Source organism: Aptenodytes forsteri, unplaced genomic scaffold, assembly GCF_000699145.1.
Source record: "Aptenodytes forsteri isolate BGI_AS27 unplaced genomic scaffold, ASM69914v1 Scaffold172, whole genome shotgun sequence".
NCBI lineage: Eukaryota > Metazoa > Chordata > Aves > Sphenisciformes > Spheniscidae > Aptenodytes > Aptenodytes forsteri.
Genome location: NW_008795018.1, coordinates 9,997,435 through 10,018,679, shown reverse-complemented (window position 1 = coordinate 10,018,679; position 21,245 = coordinate 9,997,435). Strand labels below are relative to the sequence as shown.

General features: G+C 37.1%; 1 protein-coding gene across 2 annotated transcripts in view; it reads left to right on the top strand.

Moving 5' to 3' along the window:
* ANKIB1 (ankyrin repeat and IBR domain containing 1) overlaps nucleotides 1-15,766 on the top strand; it is a 66,413-nt gene extending 50,647 nt beyond the window's left edge. Inside the window, exons 11-19 of one of the 2 annotated variants that reach the window (XM_009275669.2) lie at nucleotides 3,624-3,758; nucleotides 4,321-4,407; nucleotides 4,501-4,567; nucleotides 4,970-5,115; nucleotides 5,872-6,050; nucleotides 6,604-6,655; nucleotides 9,926-10,019; nucleotides 12,080-12,213; nucleotides 12,564-15,766. In XM_009275669.2, coding sequence (XP_009273944.1) covers nucleotides 3,624-3,758; nucleotides 4,321-4,407; nucleotides 4,501-4,567; nucleotides 4,970-5,115; nucleotides 5,872-6,050; nucleotides 6,604-6,655; nucleotides 9,926-10,019; nucleotides 12,080-12,213; nucleotides 12,564-13,316 — 1,647 coding nt within the window. In that variant the 3' untranslated portion in view covers nucleotides 13,317-15,766. Of the gene's footprint in view, nucleotides 1-3,623; nucleotides 3,759-4,320; nucleotides 4,408-4,500; nucleotides 4,568-4,969; nucleotides 5,116-5,871; nucleotides 6,051-6,603; nucleotides 6,656-9,907; nucleotides 10,020-12,079; nucleotides 12,214-12,563 lie in introns of both variants that reach the window. The other variant, XM_009275668.2, reaches the window with a different exon arrangement.
* Nucleotides 15,767-21,245: the final 5,479 nt, after the last annotated feature.

Sequence of the window (21,245 nt, the reverse complement as noted above, 5' to 3'; positions counted from 1 at the left end):
CTCATACTAAATCCAAAACACAGCACTGTACCAGCTACTAGGAAGGAAATTAACTCTGTCCCTGCCAAAACCAGGACAACTGGCTTTTGAACACCGTAATGATTGAAATTTCATAAGTTTATGTACTGAGCATGACGTCACATGGTATGGAATGTCCCTTTGGCCAGTTTGGCTGTGCCCCCTCCCAGCTTCTTGTGCACCTCCAGCCTTCTCAGTCAGTAGAGCATGGGAAGCTGAGAAGTCCTTGACTAGTGTAAGCATTACCTAGCAACAACTAAAACATCCGTGTGTTATCAACTTTGTTCTCATACTAAATCCAAAACACAGCACTGTACCAGCTACTAGGAAGGAAATTAACTCTGTCCCTGCCAAAACCAGGACAACTGGCTTTTGAACACCGTAATGATTGAAATTTCATAAACACCTAAGAATTACTGGCAATACAGTATGAAACTTAAAGAAACAGAAATAATTGACAGTTTAATCATCATTAATAATGTAGAAGAGAAAGAGCATTTTTAGTTGGCAGAAGATGAAACATTTTAAGGAATGGTAAGCTCTAAGGTAGGTTTTGCCTTAGTGCTTTTTTCTTTTGCATTATTTCTCTAACATAGCAACAAAACAGAGGATTTAAATGGAAAACTGTGAACAGGTATTAATCAGTAGAAATGAAAAGACAGCAAAGAGTAATTCCAAAAGAAACTTACTGGTGACAGCAGCCAAAAATTTAGTCATGAGTTTGCACTGTGCTACTGAAATAGAAAAAATATTTTTTGCCATGAGTTCAGTATTGTTTGAGAATGCTTTTTCTCTCAAATTAGTTAAAAGCAGCATATTTAGAATACTGTTTCTTTATGTCAGAAATACCTTCTATAACTACAGCTAATACCTCTTTGAGGAGCATCATTAAAAATAAGAAAGTAGCACACACTTGACATAGTCGGCCTCCAATAAAAAGCTAAGAGATTTAGAAAGTAATTCTCTTTATTTCTGGAAATGTGTTAGTCTTTCTCCATTGCTATGCAGATCCCATTTTCTTTATATTATCATCACATATTCTCTCTCTTTCTGTGATATGAATTGAAGGTTGGGGCTTTTTTTGATGTTGTTTCTTTGGTTTTGTCTGTGGCAGCAGAGAATAGATTCTCCTCCACTTTGGTTTATGCCAAATTTGCTGTTTTGGGGGTTTTATTTTTCTTAAATGATTTTTAAAAGAGCTCATAAATTCCATAGTGCTAAAAACCGTAAAAGGTATGTTTGTTGCAGCTTTTGCCACTGAGCTCATCTCAATCGAACAAAAGTATGGCTTCAGGCTGGAGAAGGCTTTGGCCATTAAACACTGTTGAAGGTAGATAATTTAATTCAGTACCATTCTGAGGCACTGGCTGACGACCACAGTTCTCTTTTCTTTGTTGCTGTACCTTATAAACAGCTTAAAGTGTCCTTAAAACAGTCAGATTCCTTTTGTGGTGGAGAAATCTCTGCAAACAGAAGCTGCCTCTCAGCCTAGTGAGGAAGGAAAGGAAGGGTATCCTCAAGCTCATTGCAGGGCTCAGACACAAGGTATAGTGGTCACCTCGCTTGTCTCTTCCTCCACTGAAGTAAGGGTCTGTGATGGAGCTTCTGCCTTTGCTGCAGTAAGGTCTGCTCAAGCCTACTACATGATGAGCTACAACTGCCTCTTAGCAGCTAGTGTGTACCTTGGTGTAGAGGAGGATACTCTTTACTCATAAAATCACATTTCTGTACTTAAGCAGGCATCTTAATGTTTTATGAGCCCAGTTTCTAAGGAGACAAGGCTTAGGCAGTCCTGCTCTTTCACTCCCCTACCTATAGTAGTTTTTTAACCTTCTGGGTACTTTGAACCAGATACAAAGGAAGAGGAGGGGGTTCACGGATGTTAGATTACTGCAAGTTTCATGGAACTTGGTAGCTGTATGGTGCAGAGACTTCATTTTTACTGCCACCAAGAGAGAGGCCAAAATACCTACTCAGCAGTTACCTGCTTAGCAGTTGCCTCTTCTGCTTGGCTCAGACAGTGGCCAGGCAGCAGATGTGATTTGTTAAGCCTAGGCGGTGCTGCTGCATGGCTTGGTGATCATAAAGGCACATAAAACAGAGCTCAGGGTTTTGGGAGATGTGTAGAAACAGGTGATGTGGGTTTGAACGTTTAATGAGACTGAGGTATTGGAGGAGGGTCTGGGAACACTGGGTGAATCTTGGGTTTCTGAGGAGGCTTTTGGAGATGTGAGAGATTAGAAGATACTGATAGTGGAGTGGTCATGGAGGGAGATAATTTGGGAGAGGTGAGATTATTGCAGTAGGAGCCTATACACATAAATTAATAGAAAGTCAAGCTTTATTAGTTCTGTTGCTTGTGAAACAACTTGTTTCATACCATTTTTTGAATATTTTGTAATGATTTTTTTCTTATAATGAACATGAGTGGTTTTGAATAATAGGCAAATGATGCAGTGATACACACTTAACACTTTTGTACCACTTTTGTACACAATTATTCTTATACTTCATTCTCAGCACTCATCTTACCATTTTGTACAAGCAAGCAGCTTCAAAAAAATGTTTAAGAATTAAGAAGGTGCAGCACAATAACAAGAAGAAATACCCTAGTCTGCATTGCTTTTTAGAAGAAAATTAGCAAAAGTACAATGCAAGAAATACATTTCATTTCCTCCTGTAATATATCTAATTGTTTGTATAAAACAACTACCGATAAACACATCTGGTATAGACTAGGTATTCCTGGAAAGGTTAAACTTATCGAAGCGAGAAAAAAAAGCGACTTAATTTATCAAATTCCAATAATAATATTAATGGCTTCATATTAATTAATGTAATTTTTTTCTTCGCTCATCTGTAAAACAAATAAACAGGATTCACCAAGTCATAAAGTCTTTTGCCCATCCATCCATAAATAGCTTCCAATTATTTTGAAATAAACTAGCTGAGAACTCAGGGCTGAGTTGAGAATATTTAATACAGTTTCATCTTCTCTGATGCAGAGAAGCCTGGATAAGTCAGATCTCCTTGTAAGGTGTTACCTATTTTGAAAGTTCTCTACTTAGTCGATGCAGAAAAGACTCACCTTGAAGTAATCACTCTTCAAAGTTTATGTTCTGGTTTCTTCTCTCTTGCTTTAGTAGTTGTTATTAATATATTGCATCAGGAACACCACATGACAAAAATACCAGTAATCACGTTTTTTCAAGTGATATTAGGAAAAAATTCACTCTTTCTCGTGAACAGTTTCTATGTTGCTTAAAAAAATGGGACTGTCTTTTTTTAAAACAATAACAAAAAAACAGGCCTGATCAGCTGTATTTATCATTTGATTTATTTCATCCACTTAAAACTTAACTTGTAGATCCAACATAATCCTGTGATCCAAGGAACAAAAATTATGACTGATGTGGTTTGATAACCCAGATCTTCTGTAGTAGGTAAAACAGGAAGGAGGCTCCTCAAAAATTTTTTTGACCATCAGCATGCTCAGAATTGTGTTAATTCAGTTGTTCATGGCGGAATAATGATGTGTAACTGCAAAGCTACAATGTATCAACTTCTCCCCCCCCACCCCCCCCTTGTTCCTTTTTTTTCTGAAGTGCAAATATGACTTTTGCTGGATATGCTTAGAAGAATGGAAGAAGCACAGCTCTTCCACTGGAGGCTACTACAGATGCTCTTGCTATGAGGTTATTCAACATGTAGAGGAACAGTCCAAGGAGATGACAGTAGAGGTAACAAATGAATGTGTGTGTTTGAAAAATAGTGCTAAGGCTGCAATTTTCTATTTAGGATAAGTTTCATCAAAATTCTTCCTAACCTGAGTTTTAAATGGAAAAATACAACTTTAAGTATATCAAAGAGACAGAAAAGAAACACTGCTTATTTGTGGATAGAAACATAAGATTTGGTTCTGCTTTTGGCTTTGGTAACAACCACTGGTGACTTTACTCAAGTCATTTTACTTCTCTGTGCCATGGTTTCCTTTTGTGAAATGGGCGTGCTGGTACTGTAATTAGCTGCTGTGCACTACAGAAGACATGCCTTAATTTTGGCATTTGGAAAGTCTGCTTGCACACACAGTGTATCAACTCTTTGGCTACAGTATTTGCAGACTTGTGAATTTCAGAAATGACATTTGTCTCTTTACTTACATGGCACTCATCAGCATTGTGTACAATGCTTTATGTATAATGGGAATAGAAACAGATGGTTATGTAATTATATCTAATGGTGATTGCTAAATTAAATCATAAGATTTATCTTGGTTTCTTTTGTTTCCCCATTATTTTCCAGGCTGAAAAGAAGCATAGAAGATTTCAAGAGCTTGATAGGTTTATGCACTATTACACAAGATTTAAGAACCATGAACTTAGCTATCAGGTGTGGGTCAAGCCATTTTTACTGATTTTTGTTTCTATTTTATTAATCCAAAAATAATTATCTTACTGTATTTTATTTATTTTCTCTTTCTAGTTAGAACAGCGCCTTCTAAAAACAGCCAAAGAAAAGATGGAGCAGTTGAGTAGAGCTCTCAGTGGAAGTAAGTATTTGCTGTGATCTGTGAATTTGATTTGAAATCAAGTCAACTCTGTTACGGCTAAACCTTTTTTTTAGCTCACATAGAGCTCACATCAGTCTGCTGTGTGATGTGATCCCTCCAGTAATAGAATTCATAAGCAGTGGATGAAAGCTAAATGTACAGTAAATCTTATCTATTCCAAAGACTCAAGGAGAAAGTAGCATTAGTAAGGGAGAAGCTAATATTCTGTGCTTACTTCTTTTAGTAAGAGCACTGTGTAGTCATTGAGAACCTGCTGCTGTTTGCTTGCAAAATATTTAACTGGCATGCACATAAATTTTATTTTGGAGGAAAACTCTTACGCTAAAAGAAATGCTGACATCAGCAGGAAAATATTTGCACAATGCTTGTTTCATCTTACAGCTGAGGGAGGCTGTCCTGATACCACATTCATTGAAGATGCAGTGCAAGAGCTTCTAAAAACTCGCCGCATTCTTAAGTGTTCTTATCCATATGGATTCTTTTTGGAGCCTAAAAGCACAAAGAAAGAAATATTTGAACTTATGCAGGTAATAAATGCATATGTTTTGCTTTACTAATGTTACTCTTTTTTGGTAATATTTTTTGTAATGTTACAAAATTACTTATTATTAATAATAAATATTCTTTATTATTATGTATATAAATAAAAATATTATTTATTTTTGTAATATTATTTTTGCCATTTTTGTAGTGTAAAACTGATATATCCATTTTGTATTTGTAACCAAGTTTGGAAAATCAGTGCATTTTTATTACTCTGCAACACAGTAGCTTTTAGTTCAATTTTAGAATGAATGAAACAGACCACTTTGCTGAAAAAGGAAAGGGATAAGGACAGGTGGAAGGGGAAAGAAAGAAAATTATTTACTGTTGATCTGCTTTCTGAGGATAACATTTTAGCTTCAGTCTTCATCTCCTCTGGCGCCTCTTTCCTGTCTGTCCCTACTAATGTGTCTGACAAGTGGGTGGGGGCAAAATTGGGGGAGTACCTGGGAGGGACTGGCATCAGCAGCAGGGTCTGCTGCCTCCTTCCCTTTCCTTTAGGGCCCCTGAAGATGTTCAATATGTGTGACTGCAGGGAAGCCCTGCTCGAAGCTGGAGGACAGCATTTAGGTCAGTAAAAGGGTAGGCTAGAAGGACAGTCATTTTGGGGTATTTTGGTATTTCAAATGGTATTTCCAGGAAAATGGATATCATTCTGCTCAGTATTTATCGTGTAGAGCTCTGCCTGCTTTTCATTTCATTGTAAAATTATTTTATTCTGTATTTATTAACTATTGCAGACAGACCTAGAAATGGTCACTGAAGACCTTGCACAGAAAGTGAACAGGCCTTACCTTCGGACTCCTCGCCATAAAATCATCCGTGCAGCTTGTCTTGTGCAGCAGAAACGGCAAGAGTTCCTGGCCTCTGTGGCCCGTGGTGTTGCTCCTGCAGACTCGCCAGAAGCACCCAGGCGCAGGTAATCCAAACAAAATACTGTGCAAGTCAAAAAAGTTCACTGATATCTGCCGAAGTGGGTGAATCCACTGTCATTCTTTGACAGAGAGGTAAAGTGGAGCTGATAAACGTGGTCGTTGTAAATCACCAGATAGTGATGTTCTGTTAGACATTTGATCCTTGTGGAATTACAGCTTTTCACTGAGGAAAAATGTATTTGAGAATCACTGTTCTGTATGTTGCAGCCTAAATTGCTTCCCCATTTGTGATATATTAATGATTAGACGTCGTGGCTTCCATTTCACTTTTCTCCTTCAAGGTTGTCGCTAAATACCTGGTACACTCCAAAAATCTATAAGTATTTGCTAAAAATATCAAGCAGTTCTGGAACAGTCAACAATTTAATTGTATGGTTTTCTAAATGAATTTTGAGGTAAGAATTAAAGCAGAAGACTTGTTAAGTTTAGGGAGTTACAGTTGCACTACTTTTAGATGTTGATAGGTTTTGAAGCTCTGGAGGTTGTTCATACTTTGTTCTACTTCTAAACTTTATGGTATATCTCTTCATTTTATAGCTTTGCTGGTGGAACATGGGATTGGGAATATTTAGGATTTGCATCCCCTGAGGTAAACTATTTCTTTTTATTTTTTTTAACTTCTACATATTCTAGAAACACAGGTATGATTGCAATCTGCATGAAGAGCTTCCTTATTTTGATTCAAAGCATTTCAAGTTGATTTAAGCTTACCATTTTATTTATTTCACAATAGAAGGAAATATATGCATAGCTAAATGTGCAATGACTCTAAACAATGCCTCTAACATGGCTATAGCTATTTTAGGGGGCATTAGACAAGCTATGTTGTATTCATCATTTTCCAAGTACATAACCAGTTTTAAAATTGTATATAAACTGGTGTCTATGTGCTGGGGAACCTTCAAGGAATAAATATATGAAATTGTGTAGATTACTTCTGAATGCAACATCAGTTCAGCAGAATTTGACAAAAAGTCTAAGAAATTTCCATCCTTCTGTAACAATCCAACAAAAACATACAGGCATACACCTAAATATTGTTGGCCATTTGAAATGTTTCTTTTTATTTTTATATATTGAAGCAGGATGGAAATTACATATTCAGATGAGATGAACTTCTGCTACTTAACCAAGAATGAAAATTACAATTTTTAAAGTTAATATTCCACTATCTATATAGGGAAAAGAGTAAATAATTGTCAAGACGCTGCACTAAAATATGAGAAGCTTCCTATAAAGCTTTCCTTTATCATCTTAATTTTTATTTAATATTTTGAGAACATTAGATTAAAGCATTCAGTGAGGAAGGAAACTTCATTTCAACATTTCCTTGGTGCTGTTTTCTTTCTAGCTAGTCATTTTAAAGCATCCTGGAAAATGCCATGTACTTTTTCTATATATTTCCTTTGCTATTGTTGGTGAGCATCACGCTGGTGAGAAAATAGCTTGCTTCTCTACAAAAGATCAACTTGCTTCTCCTGTCTAGTTCCTCTAGTCCTTCCCTTCGAAATAATTCCACACTTGATAATATCAAACCCATTGTGATGTTACTGTATCATCAGTGGAACTGGTTATGAGAAAAAGCTGATAAGAAATATGTTGATAAGCTGTTTAGCAGTAGGTGCCATTGCAGTCGTGCTTAGATGATTGCTTATGAGTTTTTGTGATTTGCCTAAATGTGGCACTGTATGATGTAAGTTGGTTTCTTTGCTACATAGCTATCAAGGATACTTGCAACCACCTATGCTAAAGGAATTTTGTAGAATTAATAATGGTCATCTTTGTTTATTTTAGTGAATTTCACTACAAAATTTTTGACAAAGAGCCGTACTTTTACAGACAAGTAGTAGAATGTCTGTGAATACCAGATTATTACAGAAAACAAAATCTTACTGGTTTTAGCAAGGAACACTGCTTGTTGTAGACCATTATGTGAAACTATGATGTTCCTACCCAATAAAATTAAAACTTCTTTTGTTCACATGTATAAAATTGTTCCAAGTAATCAGAAATAAAATTTTATCAGTAGTAACCAAGATATCTTTCTAAAGGTTAAAAAGCAACCAAAAGTTAAATGGCTATTGGTAAAATCTATGATTTTATTGCAAACAGATAAGAGATAAGATCTGAAATGACTAATAAATCTCAGTGTTCAGTGATCACTTCTCATTATTCCTTATCCAATTCATAGTTAAATAATTACATATTTTTAAAATAATTCAGTTATGTTGTTTCATATCAAGATTTGATTTTGTGTTGTTTGGGGTGCCGCCTTCCATTTAGGAAATCCTTGAGCTCCCTAGGAGCTGGAAGAATATTTTACAGAAGAATCACTTCATGTTTGCCCTGTTTTTTATGCTGTTCCATAGGCTAACAAGCATCTACTACTAACCACTGTTGAAGACAGAATATTGGGCTAAATGGACCTTTTGTCTGGTCCAGTACAGCTATTTTTATGTTCTTACAATTTTCATGGATCTTCTTACATAGATAAAAATCTGCCCACACTGATCATTTTGTGACTATTCTTTTTGGCTTGCATATGTCGTTACGCATAAGAACTTGGTCTGAAACACTTCATGGAAAGACAACATGCCATCATAATACCATCAAAATTAATAAGGCCATTGTGTAAGAGAAATGACACTTCTGGATTTGAATTTTAGATACTTTAGACGTTGAGATATTTTAGGTTAATATTTAGGATGAAGGGTTAATGTAAGAAAGGAAAGCTAATGGTAATGTTATCTTTCCCAAGTCATTTGGCCAAGTGAAGCCTTTGGATAACAGATTTCCCAGCCTGGGGCTTAGGGAGGAAAATAGCAATATTCTTTTCCGAAGAGAAGAGCTAGTACCTGTGTGTATGTTTTTATTGCCTTGTGTAAATGAATAACTGAGATTAACAAGGGATCTTACAAGAGATCTTACCTGCACAGTCAGGTTCAGCGTCAGCTGTACTAACCAGAACGCTTGGAAATTTGCCTTCAAGCATAAAATTAGTTTCTTAATATTAGGAAAGGTATGGAAATCAAAACATTTATTTCCAAGTATTAAGATAATTAACCCTTGGGATGTTAGCTTGATGTGGCCAAAAGTGAGCCTTTTCCATAAATGTTACATAAACTGTCTTTGGTAAATACACACAACGTGAGAAATTACAGGCTGCAGGAGTTCAAATCCATATGGTATGGCTCAGCAGCAGCTCAAGTTAGACAAAAAGAGAGGAGATTTGTAATTAATGGAATAAAAATCCATCAAAGACCGTTCAGTAGAAGAGTATCAGCTGTGGCTTAAGAAGTTCCTGAGCCATAGTGTCCTGGAGGCTGGGAAAAGTATAACAAGTCCCGGTGTATGTCTGCCAGCTTTCTTTCGTCTTCCAAAGGTTGTTTTCTACTGGCCATTGCTGGCAACAGGGACCCTGAAATAATCTATTGGTCTAATTCAGACTAATTGTTTTTATGTTCTAAAATCACTAGGTATATTTATTAAAAAGTGTGTCGATATGTGTGTATGTAAAGTTTTGGCATCAAAGCTTTTAAACAAAAAATGTGTACTTGGAATTCTTTAAAAAGGGAGATTGCAAGTATTAAAATGTTGGTAATACATCAAGTATTTTTCTTTGCTAAGTCATTATTTTATAGATTTAGGATTACCTTGGATTTTTTTTTTATTATTTCTTTTAAGCATTGCATGATGTAACTTGCAATTTATTTTTCTGAGAACAGGTGATTTTATAATAAACCTATAAAATCACACATTTTTTATAAAAATGTGGTGCTCGTTACATCAGAAAAATATTACTGCATGCTGCCCTGTATTTTGTAACCTTTGGTTTATGCAGGAATATGCTGAATTTCAGTATCGGAGGAGGCATAGACAGCGTCGACGTGGAGACATGCACAGTTTACTGAGCAATACTCCGGATCCTGATGACCCCAGTGAAAGTACATTAGGTATGTTCCTGCCTGGGGCTGTTTTTTCTCTCTTCCTACTTCAGAAATTGCTAGTAGTGACCACAGTGTTTGTTCTTCTGTGGATGCACTTTAAAGAAGTTTCAAATACATTGCTGTATTTACCAGGATACAACATGAAGGCTTACTTTTGCATTTTTGTATGTGATCTCCCTTAAGCCTTCTTTTCTCAAGGCTGAGAGAACTGGGTTTGTTCAGCCTTGAGAAAAGAAGGCTTAGGGGAGACCTTATCACCATGTTCCAGTATTTAAAGGGTGGCTACAAAGAAGATGGGGACTCCCTTTTTACAAGGAGTCACATGGAAGAGACGAGGGGTAATGGGTACAAGTTACTCCTAGGGAGATTCCAATTGGACACAAGAGGAAAATTTTTCACAATGAGAACAATCAGCCATTGGAATAACCTCCCCAGGGAAGTGGTGGATTCCCCAACATCGGACAGTCTTAAGATTCGGCTGGACAGGGCGCTGGGCGATCTTGTCTAGACCGTGCTTTTGCCAAGAAAGGTTGGACCGGGTGATCCTTGAGGTCCCTTCCAACCTGGTATTCTATGATGATTCTGTGAAGTGTTGCTGACTTCATTGTGGCTGCTCCTCTTTTTAAAGAGAAATGCATTGATCTTCCCACTAATGACTCCTCAGCTATTTAGAGCAGGTTTGTTTTTCTGAAGAAATTTTGAAGAGCTCATACTTCATATGACAGTCTTATCTTTATACCAGCTCTTTTATGCCAATTAAAAAGACCAGTTGTGCGTAAAGAGTGTAGAAGAGGTTTCCCTGCTACAGGCCTGCTGGAAGATAGTCATAAGGCTGTATTCCAAAACCCTGCTCAGAAACTCCTGTATTGGCAAAGACAGCCAGGAAACAAGTTGGCACGGGCTACCACTTCCAGTGTGCTGCTCTTATAAGCAGCGCTACGGCTGGTAGTGCCGTCGCTTAAGGTCACTGTAACTTGGCTGTCTGGGCTGTCTCCATTCTGCCAGGAGCTTTTGCAAAGGTACAAAAATAGCTTGAATCCAAATCATACTGTGACGCTGTTTCTTCAGAGCTGCCAGTTGTGTGCTTGGTCTCTAAGCCATGCTGCACAAACTCTCATCTCTGTGTCTCATGAACTTAAGTCCTATGCATAGCTTGTCCTTTAAAAACAAAAGGAGAATTCCTTTACTGAGGAGAAATAAACAAATGCATTCTTTATTTTAGAAACAGTAAAAAGAATTTTGGTGAGCTTTGGCCCTTCCCTATTACAAGTAAAATGCAAAACGATCTTGTTAGTTTGAGGACTAGAATTTGCCTGAGCACTTGGATATTGTAGTGATGACCAGTGCATAATGTTAAAGCATGCAAGAGAGAATTAGTTTATCTCACCTTATTTCATTTTGAGTTTTGAAGTGGAAAATTCCATTTTCCAAAGTCAAGAGAGTTTAATTTATTTTTATTACAGAGCAATTTTTCTGGAAACAGCATTTTACTTCTATTTTTTTGTTGGTTGTTTTAAGAAAACAGCAATGTCAGTGATTGCTGAGGTATACACTAACGACTCTACTCTTAATTGTGCTGCAATGTTATGGTAAAAATTAATGTAATGTTAACATTACAGCTGAGTTGTTGTCTTTGAAAGAACAGAGAAACGGGCAAACTTTGGTTGTAATCCACCTGTAAATGCATCCTGTATTGTGTCCATGTGCAGTATCTTTCAGGACTTTCCTTAAATCATGGATGTGCCTTAGAAGCACTTTGCCCCTCCTGCCAACGGGCTCATGCTCCTGATGGCATAACCCATCCTTTCAAAGAGAAGAAGGGTATTGAGAGCAGAAAGGCACAAATGAACCAGGCAGTCACTCCTAAAACAGAGGGACTGGCGTTTTGCTACTGTGTAAGAGTTGGTGTGGAAGGAGTGTTTTGGATTATTTCATTCAGAGTGAAAAAAGGAGTAAAATTACACAGCTGGAATCCAAAAGGAAGGAAGAGATTCTGTCAGTAAATAATAGTGGAGAAGGCTTCCTCACTGGTTCTTCAACCGTTTTTGTTTCAATTGCCCAAACAGACACTCAGGAAGGTGGCAGTAGTAGAAGACATGGCACCTCCATGGTGAGTTCAGCTTCTATGGGTATTCTGCACAGCTCTTCGCTTCATGACTATACCCCTGTCAGTCACTCTGAAAACCAGGATTCTCTTCAGGTATCTCCCCTAATCTCTTTTCCATTCTCTCTGCTTTGCTTGCCTTCCTCTGCTCTGCTTTTCTGTGTCATTTTGTCTCTCTGCAAATTTTCTTAATACTTCAATGAGAAAGGGAGAATCTAGGACAACAAATTATACATTCACACCGGTAAGAATTGCTGAACAATCACTAATGTAACAATAGTCACCTTTTAAATTCTGTTGTCAACTGTGCCAGTAGAAATTGATTCTGATAAATGACGTGTAGGAATAATGAATGAATTTCAGATTTGAGCCCAAATTACATTTAATCCAAAATATGTAACAAGATGAAAGTTTTATTCTGAAAGCAACCTTATGTATTTCCACAGGCTCTGAGTTCTTTGGATGAAGATGACCCAAACATCCTGCTAGCTATTCAGTTATCATTACAAGAATCTGGCTTGGCCATAGATGAAGAAACTAGAGACTTTCTAAACAATGAGGCATCTTTAGGAGCAATAGGTACCTCTTTGCCTACAAGACTGGACTCTGCTCGCATAAGTATAGATAACCCAAGAGGCGCTTTGAGCAGCTCTGAGCTGTTAGAACTTGGTGACAGTCTGATGAGACTAGGTGCAGGCAGTGATCCTTTTTCAGCTGATCGTCTTCATTCACACCCCTGCAGCGATACAAGAAGTGGATTATACTCAACTTCTAGTGATGCTGATTCCAGCAGTCAAGATCCCAATACCAGTGAAAATCTACTTGGAAATATTATGGCCTGGTTTCATGACATGAACCCACAGAGTATTGCTCTGATCCCCTCAACAAGTACAGAAATGGATGAGGATTCACAGCAACCCAGTACTGAAGATGGGTCAGCAGGGCAACCAAATCTTATAGACACAGGGCTGGAGCCTCAGGAAGAGCATGCACTATTTGAGGATGCACTCAAAAACGAAGGCAGAGGAACCCAAACAGAGGAAAGCACTGCTGAAGAAAACATTATTCCAGGTGAAACGGTATCACAAAGTGGTGATGATAACAGGGAGGTAACTAGTGCCCTGGATGCTTCAGGAGATACTTCAAGTCAGACTCCTCAAACCTCAAGTGAATGGATTGAACATGTGCATCTGGTATGAATAAAAACTAAATCTGGAGTAAATGAATGGCGGTGACAGATGGTACAGTATGTGGAGTAAGCATTATGGAGGCTTTGATCCACATAATTACAGCTCAGTTGTAACCACTGACGTAACAACAGATATTTAGGAGTTCTCTTGAATTGTAGTTCTTTATAATAATGTGAACCTTTCAAGGAATATCCTTTGCATTTAATTAGGTAGTTCTTGCCTTTTTGCTCTCAAGAAAAAGGAATAAGTAGGTTGTATTCCACATTCCTAATACAATGCAGCATCTGTTTAGCCTTAGGTTGATGATCCTTAACTTGAAAGTACGGATTAAAGGCTTACACTGATTATTTTGGTTGGTTTTCCTAGGAAATAGTTTATTCCGTTTTGTAGAACTCATTCTTTCACCAAAATAACATTAGCAATTCATTTGCGTTTTGGTTTTGTTTTCCATAACTTTTCCTTACTCATTTTTCATTTTTGTTAGCAGTGTGAACGGAGGTATTTAATGCTTCTCTTTAGTACTGCTCCAGGAACAAGTTTTAGGGGATATTCTTTCCCATTAAAATCAAAGATTTTTTCATGTCTATTTACAGTCCAAATGTGCCAAACTGTGAATAGTTAGTTGGCAGTAGCCTACCGAAACAGTGCAGTGTTACTCTGTCAAACTAATCCCGCAATTCTTAGCAGTGAACGAAACCACTGGGTAGCATTGCTTCTCTAAATTTAACTGGCGTGTGTTGCCATGGTGACTGCATTTAATTAAATGTAGCCTGTATCTTAAGTTAATAAAACCTAATGCTGCTGTTAAACAGTTACTTTAAATATTAAAATACAGTGAGTTAGCAACAGCTATGCTGTATTTTAAGAGACACTTTAATGGAAGTGCAATCATAGTTCTTTGTTTTCATAATTCTACAAAGCATTCTATGCACTAATAGTGCAATTACTTTTAATGATAACATTTTATAAAAATACAGGAATACAGAATTTTCATATATTAGCCAGTCCCACAATTAAAGTTCGGATAACACATTCTGCTCAACATGTTATGGTGCCTTTGCCTAACCCAACTGGATAGTTGCCACAGTTAAACAAGTAATTCAAATTCAGTGTCTGTTCTGGAGTAACTATGCTATCAATTGCAAAGACCTCCATAAAACCACCCATGGCCTTGCCTTTACAGTAAATAAATGTTCCGTCAGTGTTTTTGCATAAACAGAACACTGCTAGGTATTTGTTCAATTGCACAATATTCATTTGCTATGTGATTACTGTTTAGTGAAAAAAAAAAGTTTAAAAAAAAAAAAAAAAAAAATACAACCCACAAAACCCCCTTTTCCTAGTTGTTGTACCGTGAAAAAAAAAAAATACTGGTTTTAGATTTGCTTAAAAGCATCAATCTACAGTTAGTGAGATACAATGGTACAGTATGTAATTACAACTAGAGTAAGTTGTTGAAATGGCTGTTTTAATTACATATAATCAAAACTTGTCATAACATAAGCAAATTACATACACTCCATTTTAAGTTTTGCTTAACTGTTACCAGAGATTTGTTGATATGATATAAAAGTTTATTACTACTGAGTGTGTATAGGCAAGTGTCATGATAGCAAAGTTTATGTATTGATTACTGTGAGTTCAAGTGAGTGTTTTGGTAACTAATTCATGCAAATCCAGCTTTTGAACCTTGCAGTCACAAGGTTCATATTAGTAAAAAATGAAATAACAATATTTTACCCTTACCCCATAAAAATCTAGTTCATTTTGCAAGCATCTTTAGAGAGAATGGAATAGAATAGTCTCAAATCATTTTCCAGCTTTTCCTCTAGGCGCCCTACTCCTGACATGATCATGAACCTTTGGACATCTTTAAAAATACCTATTTTAAATTGTTCTATGGTATAAAATCCTTCAGCTAAAACAGTTCTTCATGAACTATCATCATGAATTGGTCTGAAAGTAGTTCAACTCACATAGCTTCCTTGAATTGTAATTTCTGAATAGAAAGATTCTCACAAAAAGATTGTGTATTGCATTGAGATGTCTTGCAAAGTTACAGTAAGATATGTAAGAGTGCTCTCTGTGAAGATAGTGAAGTTTGTGGGTTCTGGTTTTTTGTAATTTGGTTAGGTTGTGCAGTATATCCATTGTTTCCGTGTTACTCTTATGAGCATGAAATTAGCCTATTAAATTTGTATTTTCTTGGTACTTATTTTAACACCATAGTCATTGACTTTACAATTCAAAAATAAGGTTTGGCAAGACTATTTTGTAAACCTGTTAATTTTATAATGTAAAAAAATTACTCTAACCTTGAATTGTTATTTGCACTTTCATAGTCTATACTTGATACATTCCCACTTTATATACAAGTAGGATACTACAACCATGTAGATGTTTGGCCAAATGAATGCTGTTAATAATATGTAAAATTCTTTGATTAAACATTTATTACTTAAACTAATTCCGTTCTGTCTCTTAGACTTACAGTAGCAGAAAAGACTGATGACAGACATTTTTAGGATATGTTCAGTCCTGTGCCAGATTAGCTGGGGACCATATAGTAAGTTGAATGTTTTGATTTGTAAATATAAGGTACCTATATTCATTAAGCTTTGAAAACAAAATCTAAAATAGACAATTTTGTCTTAATTGCTACAGCCATATTGTGCGCTTGTTTTTTGTAAAGAGTAATGCCTTGTCATTACAAATAGTGGTGCTAAAGAGAGTAGGGGGACTAATTTTTGAGGAAGATCCTGTTAATTAGTGTTACTTAAGTGCCACTTATTATCCAGTCTCCATTGTCGCCAGGAAATTCCAGACTGCCTCTGTTACATTAACAGGCACTAAACTATTCTGTTCATTGTTACAGTAATTTAATTAGCTTCCTCCAACAAGCATGCCAAGATGCTGGAGAGCTGCTAAAATCTAATGTACAAAGTTGGATTAGTCACTGCAAGGCACTTCCCATCACCTCCTGCTGTGGTGTTGCTGCATATGCTGCAATGAGCGACTACTGAGTTTTACTAAGATCGTTGAGTATCACAAGAGAGATTTTTGATTTTATGGCAGCTCGAACACACTAATAGATATACAAATTTAAAACATACTTTCTGAAGTGTTTAAAATCACAACAATATGCTTCAAAATCAGACACCCCACAGACCAGTTTCGGAGACCTGTTTATCAAGGCCAATTTCACTATTACTTTCTCCTCCTTCTCTTCCCCTCTCACAGCACACACAGGGCATCCCACTGTAATACTTATGGAGGCTGGTAAGAATGGAAGCCAAACACAGATACAATGATAGCTAGTTTCTTTACTAAAAATTGTCTAGACAATCTACTCAGAATTAGACAATATACTGATTATTGTCCTTACTGCTCTTCTGTAGATCAGCCAGATGTGGAAACTTGAAAGATGTAGAGAAGCCAGTGATGATGCAAAACTGAGTGTCATTTTTACCATCTTATCCTTTTAACTGAAGAGTAAAGCACAAGGTGTGCATCAAAAGGAGGAGATGGATCCCCTGTAAATACTGCATAAAGCTGTGTTTGCTGTCAGTCTTTGTATGAGGGCAAAGAAATGAATGAAGGCTTGACTTTCTGCAATGATAGGCTTTCATTCCACTTCAAAAACAGGCAAGTATAGTATTTATACTATTCTCCAAATACATAATCACATGAAACAATTTAAGTTGTTCACAAAAAATTACTGAAAATAGAATAATGGAGTAAAGAAAAAATGTTTCCTAACTTAACTGCAAAGCCCTTTTTTCCTCAACTCTTCATAGATACTTAAGGTTACATCTCACCAACAAAATGTTAAAGCTAATTGTTAACAGGATGGTGCTATTTTAAAATTATGCAGGTCTTGATCTCCACAGAAATCCCTTCTGCAGTGAAATACGAACTTGAGAAGGTGTTTTGCGTATATTTTTTCTTTTCAGGTCATTTTATCCAGATAATTGGAATATAAGCAAGAAAATATTTAATATATCCAGGTAGATGTTCAGTACTGCAAATATATAATCTTCAGGATTCAGACTGTAGTGCTATTTTCATCCAAACAGAAAGCGTCATATCCACCACAAGATACTGGAAAAAAGATGGTGGATTTTGTCTTGGGGGTTTTTACATAATTGTTCACTACGTAAGAATGATTTACCTTTACATAAGTGGTTTTAAGGAGTATTTATCAGCTTATGAATCCAGGTGTTTTTCTATGAGCAACAGTGAACATAACTATTCAAATTATTCATCAGTTCTATTTTGGCCACTGCACCTTCTGCTCTAATTATCAGATCAATTTTATTTATAATAATCTATTTGAAAAAAAGGTCTTACTCAGACGCTAGCATCTTTACTCTGCAAATGCCACAGTCAGTCTTGCTGTCCACATTTTTTAGCATGGCAGTCCATGTAGCCAACATCGTCACCTTTAGGGATGCAAACAAACAGCAGTGTCATATTAATTAGCCAGCCAAGATTCACTAATGCAATTGCAAAGAATACTAGAATTTATACATGTTATAGCAGAAATCTTTACATTCAGCAATTAAAAAAAATAAATGTTATCTTTATGTCGTCTTTATTTTCTGTTCAGGCATCTGGAGTTTGAGGCCCTCCTTCTGACCATGATGTCTTTACGTATAATTCAGCAGCAGACACCCACTTAAAATTCCAGTTCTATTTTTTGGAGCATATACAGACAGTGTTATTGAGCACAGCAGTCCAAATTCTGCTTGGCTATAATTCAGCCATCCAACTCCATTCTCTATGATTTGAGATTAATTCTGTCCTGGAAGGCAGAAGAAATTGGTAGACTCTTTGATGGTCTAAGTAAAAACCACATTTACTCTATTTGTACAAAGTGAGCACAATATACATGGCACAGAAAGAAACATGAGAATGTAGACCTTTATGGTGTATACAACGTTTATTCATTATACAAGGAGATATGTAAGATATTTAGATGAAGTAACTTTCCCTTGATTCCCCCCCAGCCAGTCTTGATGGATTTTTGCACTTTCTGCTCCAGGTCTTCTCCAAAATAGAGTTAGAGATTTAAATTAGATAAGTGGGTGAGATAACACCAGAGATGCACTTTGAATAGACTATCAAACCACTGAAGACTACTGTTCCAATAGGACATAACCTATTTGTAACTACTGTTAAAAAAACAAAGGACAAAACGTTTTTCATAAATGATCTTATTCTGCTCTGTAGACTCACATTGGAAATCTTTCCACTGAAACATAATAGCAATTTGTTATATAAAGAAAATCTGTCCTCTTATAATTTCCAATTACATTGCTATTTTCATGCCTGTCAGCCCTTACAAGTTTTGCTTGAGTACAGGGCTTCTGCTATATCAACGCAGCACAGCAGTCCAGTTTCATCTTGAAGAAACTTCGGTGAACTCAAATAAGGATGAGTGTAGTTCTATGTTCCTTTGTAATAACAAAGTAGAGAAAGGTTGAAGTTCACTAAACGGAGCCAGACGAGGAATAAAACAGGGACTGTAGGAAAAACTCACGGACTAAACCATGGAAGAATATCCTTGGCAAGTTTGAACTGGTTGCAGAATCCAACAAATAGATCAACGTGCTGCAAAGCTTCATGAAAAATGAGGCATACTCACAATTGCCTTATGTACTCACAAGTATACTTGCCATTGCAGGGTGTCACAAAGAATGCCAAAGGCCACAGGTGCTAAGATCAGAACCAGGAACAGTCTCAGTACTATAGTGAAGTCCCACTGGAGATAACAAATGAAACTCAGGCTCAGTTTATTGCCTACTACAGCAGGTCCTTTGACTAGTGTATGAAGAGACAAAAAGTCACAGAATTACACCATGAGCCTGCCACCTTTCAGGAGTCTGGAAAGACTCTAACTACACAGTTCCTCAGAAACAGGGACTCCCCATGCAATATATAGAACTACAGCCCCGGAAGGACTTAAGCACCACTTTAAAAAATGCAGCTGAGGCTGCATCAGAAGCAGAGGGGTGGGGAGCTGCCTACCCCAGAGGAAGAGTTCATTAAAAAATACTACAATGACAATCCCAAGTAACTTGTTAAGTGCAGCTGACTGAAAAGGACAAACCTGTCATGTTTTTGAAATCTAAGTGTAAAACAGTAACAAACTGGCAATGGTAAATAACTGAGGTTGGTTTGCACTTAGTATGAAATCATACAGCTGGCAGATCTCCTTTATGTATTTTTACTAATTAAATGAAGAGAAGGTGTGTGATTAACAAGTTAATTTACATGCACAGTGAGAATGTGCGTGTGTGCCTTTAGGAATCGGCGTTGACTTGCATCTGTCATACTGGCTTATGATGGAGACATGAAAACATGATGTAACAAAAAACATACATAAAGAAAATGAACTTCCTTAGTCACAGTTAACAGCAGTACCTACTTTTGTCACTAGTGCAAAGAGAGATAATCCCAAAGTCACAAGTGAGGTTGCGCCCAAGGAGCATCGTATTGCATCAGCATCGTGAAGGCTAAAAATCAAGTCTAAAGTATTTTTAGTGGCATGCAGTTTAGCTGGCACCACTAGTTCAAATTCTGCTCAAAGACTTATGTTAAAACAGCTCGAAGCGTTAGATCCTTAAGAACTGTCTCAAATTAAGCAGAAACAGTAACCTGTAAAGATAACCTGTTAGGCAGAAAGCCTGTACTACAGAATCCCTATTTGCAAGAAGATAAACAGTGAAAAACTGTCAACTGTTACAAGAATAAGTCCTGAGAGCCTGAAATGACAAAGCACAAGTGCAGAAATACTAACTTTTGTTAAAAGGTGTATTTTTGCTGTTCATGTATCACAGAAGCATTTTAGAGTACAAATCAAGTAGTTCGAGAGACAGCTTTAACATGCTTTAAAAGAACGAAGTACTTGTGCTCATGATACGTTATCTCTGCCATTGCTTGCCCTAGCCATGTACCATGGGGCCAAAAACCAAAGACCTCACAAAATCTGGGGGTAGTTCTTGGCTCTACCACACACTTAAATGAGTAATTAAGACCCAGAAGTTGCAAAGATAGATGCATGCTACTTATGCAAGTGATAATTGTGCAATACATTCAAGAATCATTTTTGGCTATGGGAATTCAGAGAATAAAACCTGCTTTTCTCACAAGAGACCTAGTAAGTACAGAACCTTAGTACAGGACCATGTGGAAATGCAAAGTGCACCAGTCAGTCAGATTCCTACCAAATTACACCTATTTACAACGCAAATATTTCTGGAGAAGCACTCCAGGTGCATCCTCTGCAGCTGACTGTGGAACAGTGACACACAGAAAATTAGAATAAAAGATTGTTCAGATGTGAGCCAGCAGACTATAGGATAGCAGTAGGAAGCTAAGAGGAAGCAATGCAGTTAAATCCACAGCAGAACAATTCAACTACTTAAGCAGGAGATGCACAGAGTCTGTGTGGATGTGCATCACTTCCAATAAATAACCAACACCCTCCCCTAAAGCTCCCAAGAAGAAACGATTCTGCACCAACAGCCAGCGTGTCACTAACCTTCACACTCCCGCTCCCCAGGTGGAGCCAACGTTTTGTTTTCTCCACTTCTCTGTCCTGTCTGTTTACATTTGAAGTCCCTCAGAGCAGAGATGTGTTCTGATGACTCCAAAGAGCTTAGCCAAGAGTGTCCCTTTCTTTTACTGAGGCAAAAATAAAGTGGAAATATGCATTAATTGGAAGAAAATAATCTACTCCCCAGCTTTAGCTGAGCTTGCACCATGCAAAATCCCTCAGCTAAATCGGGTATTTCCAATTCCAATCAGGCTACAGGCTAATAGTTGCCTTTCAACCCCCTTCAGCTTCAAAGGGAGTTGTTGTGGTTTAACCTCAGTCGGCAACTGAGCACCATGCAGCTGCTCGCTCACTCCCCCCCCACCCCCCACCCCCGG